The 6,000-nt window shown below is 39.4% G+C and overlaps 1 protein-coding gene across 1 annotated transcript in view; it reads left to right on the forward strand.

The window, feature by feature from the left end:
* Nucleotides 1-3,367, forward strand: part of HIBADH (3-hydroxyisobutyrate dehydrogenase) — a 108,802-nt gene extending 105,435 nt beyond the window's left edge. The window contains exon 8 of the mRNA XM_040259721.1: nucleotides 2,399-3,367. Coding sequence (XP_040115655.1) covers nucleotides 2,399-2,557 — 159 coding nt within the window. The 3' untranslated portion in view covers nucleotides 2,558-3,367. The remainder of the gene's footprint in view (nucleotides 1-2,398) is intronic.
* Nucleotides 3,368-6,000: the final 2,633 nt, after the last annotated feature.

A 6,000-nucleotide genomic window follows, 5' to 3' on the forward strand; every position in this document is an offset into this window, starting at 1 on the left:
TGCTATTAGATTTCATTGTGTTGGAGATAGTGTTAGTGTGTTCTTAAAGTAGAGGCTTATATGTTCATTTCTGAACATCATAAAATTCTAATATAGGGTGTGTATAAAATCAGAACATAATTAGAACATCCAAAAACTCCTCAACCTAAAAGTCTGTTTCTGATGGCCTCTAAGGAACAACTTATGGAATATCATGACCACTCTTGTTACTTACTTAATGTACCTGTCTCCTTGTAAAATGCAATGACTTGGTCCTTCATTAATTTGTTGAAAACTTTTGCAGTTGTTTTATTTTTTTCCCCTGAACCACCCACTGAGCTCATGAATTCATAAATATTTTTATTTGATTAGTGAAGTGGGGCATTTGTTTGTTTTAAATTACATGTTACAGACTTCAAAGGATGCCTTCTTTTCTTACATTTCAGGACAGAAGAGTTTTATAGACTAAATCACCTTTCTCTTTTTAGAATGTCTGTCCTCTGAGGTAGCAGCCAGCAAAGCTATTTTAGCTTCCTTTTTTTGGTTTTATTAGCTCTTATTTGGGATATTTACTTGCCCATTTGAAAACCTCTAATAGAATTTCCTTCTCAATATTGTTGTGTTCTCCTCAATATGTTATGTTTACTCTAAGTTTTTATATTCTAGTTATATTTCTAGGTTAAAAACTACAGGCAGTCTTTCTATGTAGATTTTCTGTCGTTTTTAAATAAATGCACCTTACAGATATGCAGCAAAATGATACTGACAAGAGGCTTATCTGCTTGTCCGGGTATAAGCAATAATGTAGCTTATTCACCCACATTTATTAAATGTGTGGGCAATAATTAACCTTGTTTTTAGTGGAAGCTATAGACGAGTTTTAGGTTAAGTAGACTTTCCAAATCTATGTGTTTGCATGTGAAATATATAAGTAAGCACAAAATCATGTTAACACCTATAGCATCATACATACCCAAGCAGCTAGAGATTTAACCCATTCTTTAAACTTTTCTTCTTTTTTCTTTGAATCATTTCCTCCTTTGAGTGGATGGTATCCATAATTGCTCATTTATCAAGAATGTTCCTCAAAGAATACAAATGGTCCTGATCTTGCCTCCTTTTTCATTGCTTGTTGACTTTTCTTGATGAGGCAATGAGGATGGTAACAGTAAGAAGGCAATCTAGTTGGTTTTGCCACTTGTGCAGCTCTTGTATAATCACAAATAAGATGAAATGTGGGGAATATTGTTTCAGTTATCCATGCTTTCATTGTCTTCCATTTACCCTACATATTTCAAGGTGGGACAAGATTCTATTCTTAGTAGAAGATATCATTCACCACAGTTTAACTATAAAAAATTTATAATGTTAGCTTTTGTCTATTTTTAAACGACCATAAGTTTTCCAAAATTCTCAGAATGAAGCATTAGCTCTCAGAGATGTTAAAGGGTTGATGTGATGCTGACTGTCCATTGCACTTGAAAGAAAATCCAGCCTTCTCACCAAACATTATAAAGTTTTCTTGTCCCACCTCTGCCCATCCCCAGGTTCATTTCCCTCCGCAGCCCCTTGCTCACTCTAGTTCAGTCTCTTTGGCCTTCTTACTGTTTCTTGAACATCCAAGCTATGCCTCCTGCAGGGCCTTCTCCTTGCTCTTCCACCCACCTGAAACTTTATCCCCCAGCTCTCCAAACAGCTCACTTCCCCCTCACATTCACATCGTAGGTCAAGTGTCTTCACCTCAGGAGGTTTTCCCTAAATATCACGTCAATCAGAACTCTCTTCCTTCCACTCTACCCCTTGCTATGTATGACTTCCTGACCCCTTACCCTGCTTATTTTTCCTCATCACTTGTCATTATCTGGAAGTTCAGCAGTTGTTTTCCTGTCTGTCTTCCACACTGGACATTAAGTTCCTGAGAATAATGACTTGGTTTTATTATGACTACATATCTCCAGCACTTAGAACAGTGTCCAGCGCACAGCATTTTTTAAATATGTGCTAAGAGATTGAATGGATATTTTCATCGTTGATAATTTCGTCATGCTTAATTTCATATTGGGGTTTGTCTTAGGCTTACAGGCTTCTGCAGATGTGAAAAAGCATTTCTCTTTGTGGTCTCATCTGGATAGGAACATACCTGTCCAGAGTCAAAACAGATAGGTTTTGTGGAGGAGTGGAGAGGACACTCCTCCACAAAAGGTTTGTCTCTGGAGCAGTTTTGTAGCTGTAAGATAGCACTTATAAAATATTTATAGACACACACACACACCTATAACTTAACATCATTCTTGTAAGTATCTTATTTTTTCAGATTTCATTTTTTCTTCTTTGAAACCCAAGCATTAGGAACCACAATTCCAAAGTGAGCCTTAACTGCACAGCCTCAATGTATTCCCTCCACCCTTGTTTGATTTAGGATCTGGGATTAGCACAAGACTCTGCCACCAGCACGAAGAGCCCAATCCTTCTGGGCAGTCAAGCCCATCAGATCTACAGGATGATGTGCGCAAAAGGCTACTCAAAAAAAGACTTCTCATCCGTGTTCCAGTTTCTGCGCGAGGAGGAGACATTCTGAATTTGCCTTTTGGCTGTGGACACTGTTGGAAACCAAACTCTCTTGGAGCCACTTATAGCTCACTTCACAAGTAAATGGGCTTAATTAGAGGTCACCTGTCTGCTTTTGATTGTCTAGGTCACAATAAACCCTGGGATTTTTCACCCATTTTTAACTGCTTATTGTTTTTATCTATTTAGCAAACACCTAGTACCTGAATTTTTTTTTTTTTCTTTTCTGCAAGCCACTGATGGTCTCTGCTAGCTAGCCAACTGACCTTTTACAAAAGTTTGATACCTGAGCATCTTCAGCTGAAATGTTGCCTACTTCAATCAGGATATTATTTACTCCACTTTTCACCTTCACAGTTTCACAAATAAGACCAATTTTTTTCAACAGGATAAAACCTATCCTCAAGGAAGGAAAAGAAATTGGTATGAGGAAACGAGTTAGGGAAAGGGAAAGTATAGTGAATTACTCCCTGTATCCCTCAGGAAGTTTGTCCTGGTGGTGGTCTTGCATTCTGAGGTTATGGTTTATTTTCCAAGAGTTGATAAAGCAAGAGAATGCCTTGCTGCATGTTATGTAATTTGGATCCTGTTATAGTATCTCGGTGTGCCCCTCTTGTAACAACTCCCAATACTCAGCAAACTTTTTTTTTTAATATATTTTTGCTTCCTTGTACATTCTTACTACATATTTTTTGACTTCAGAAGAATGACTTCTTTAGAACTGTTTCAGAGCCAATGATATATGCTTTAGATAATTATTACATTATCCTAAATATAACCATATTATTTTGAATTCAAATAAATTTCTATGCTGATAATACTTCTTTGGAGTTTTTGTGTCTTCCTAACCTTTTTGGTGAACAGTCAAATGACCTAACAGATTGGTGTTGTCAACTAATGGGGAGAGGGTGGGACGAGGGGAAGAGAGGGCAGGTCAAAAGGAACTGTGTGTGAACTGGCCAGTGGGCAGCCCCCATCCTCTCCTCTGCCTGCATCCTTAATGAGTCTTTGTTTTCTGGTTCATGGGTGCTATAGGAATTTGGTCTGCAATAGATGTAATTATGTCCCAATAGGCAGCACAGTTGCCTTTTTTCCCCATCACAGCCCCTAGAAATACTCCAGGCCATATACCTAGACACCAGATTTAGCAAAAGTACTTGCTACTTTAATCATTTTTCTGGTGATCAAAAATTCCAGGCATTATTGTAAGTGCTAGGGCTCCTGTGATGAGCAAAACATAAAATCCTTCCCTTCTAGACCATAAATTCTGGTGTCTCTTAGGTGTATATGTGAGGAGGTGTGAGAGACAAGAAATGAATGTGTATGTCAGGTGATAATAAGGACTAAAAGAAAAAATAAAGCTGGGTGAGGGAGATGGATGGGGAGTGTAGGGGTACCTTATTAGGCAGGTAAGGGGAGTGTGGCCTTTGAGCAGAGATAGGAAGGAAGCAAGAGAGCAAGCCATACAGATATCTGGGAAAAGAACATTGTAGGCACAGGAAACAGAAAGTGCAAAGGCCCTGAGTTAGGACAGCATAAGATACATGAGGACTAAGGAGACCAGAATTGTGAAGTGTCATAGATTGAGGGAAACCAGATCGTGTAGGACCTTGGAAGATATGTTGGGATGGTAGCTTTTATTCTGAGTGAAGCGTACCATGTCAGTTAGCAAAAGTGAAAGGTAACCAATACACTGCCACCCCCAAGTTCAGTGGTTTAACAAGCATTTATTATTTTTTAAGGTTCTCAAGGTGGGCAATGTTATTCTTCCGACTGGGCTAACTCATTTGGAGCTGGCAGCTGTGGTTTGGTATCATGTAGCAGGGACAGCTGGAATGATTGAGGCTTCTTTCCACATGCTCACTTATCCTTTGGGAAGATCCAGGTTTGTTGACCTGGTGGCAGAAGGTTCCCAGCGGCAACATACGACAAGTCCCAGAGAACAAGTGTTTTTCAAGCCTCTGCTTGTTTTATGGCTGTATTGTGCCATTGGTTAAAGCAGGTCACCTAGCAAAGCCCTGAGTCAATATGGGAGGGGTTGCATAAGATGTGGACACAGAGAAGGGGGCAGTACGGGACCATTTTGCAAACAACCTAATATCACAGCCAGCACATGAAAGATTTTGGTTTAGAGGGATCCCTCTGGTTGTGGTGTGGAGAACAGACGATTGGGGAAAGGGTGCAAGCAAGGAGACCAGGTAGGCAATGGTAATAATCCAGGTGAGAAATGATGGTGGCTGGGACCAGAATGATGAAGATGGAAGAGGCAAGAAGTGGTCAGATTCTAAACATAAAGATGGATGGGGAGAGAGAAAAGGAGTCAAGGATGATCCAAGCTTGGTGGAGAAGGTGGAAGAAAGGGGTGACCATGTACTATGAGAGCAAGATTGTGGGAGAAGAATTTAGGGAGGGTTGGGAGAGGTATAGGAGAAAAAATCAGGAGTTTATGATAGACATCTAGGTGGATAAAAAGCAGGTCCAAGGACCGAGCCCCGTCTTACTCTAGATTTTAATGGTTGGAACATGAGTCAGAACCAGCAGATGAGACTGAGTGACCAGTAAGGTAGGGAAAAAAATGGGAGCAGTGTTCCAGAAGCCAAATGAAGACTCACTGTAAGGAGAGAATGCGCATTTGTATCAAAAGCTATTGACAAGTTGAGTAATGTAAGGGATGAGAATTAGTCATTTGGATCTGGCAAAATAGAAGTCACTGTTGACTCTGACAAGTGTTTTGGTGGAGTGTTAGAAATAAGATTGGGAATGGGAAAAGAGAAATGAATGGAGACAGATTTCAAGTTTTGCTGTAGAAAGAAAACAGACAAATGGGATAAATACTGGTAGGGAACATGGAGTCAAAGGAAGTTTCATTATATTTTTAGGATGGGAAGTGTTATAGGGTTATGCTGATGGAGGTGAAATGATCACAGAGGGGTAAAGTAATGATGCAAAAAAGAGGATACTTGCTAAGTGATGTCTTTGAGTAGCGAGAGGAGAAATGTAGAGGCATGGATGGAGCTTTGAAAACTAAAAACCAGCATAAAAATCATGTGTCAAACTGCCAGCATCGTATATGAAGGATAGAGTAGTTGTGCAGTTAAATACTGCAATTAAATATAATTAAAAATTATACTTTTTTTTTTTAACAGAATAAATATTAGTGCTGGCAAGGACTTCAGTGACCTATAAGTGTTACCTTTATCAGTCACCTCCTGATCATCAGCTTTCTCATCTACAAAGTTATCAATAGTGTAGCTTAGTATTAAGTGCTCTTTTGGAAACTTGAAACAAAACGTGAGTCAAGGACAATTGCAAGTGTTAATGAGGATGTGGAGGAAGTAGAACCCTCCTAACATTGCTGCCAGGACTGTAAAACGGTGTATCCACTTCGGAAAATGGTTTGGCAGTTCCTTGAAAGGTTAAACATGGAGTTACCACATGATCCAGCAATTCTAC

This window comes from Oryx dammah, unplaced genomic scaffold, assembly GCF_014754425.2.
Source record: "Oryx dammah isolate SB20612 unplaced genomic scaffold, SCBI_Odam_1.1 HiC_scaffold_18, whole genome shotgun sequence".
Lineage (NCBI taxonomy): Eukaryota > Metazoa > Chordata > Mammalia > Artiodactyla > Bovidae > Oryx > Oryx dammah.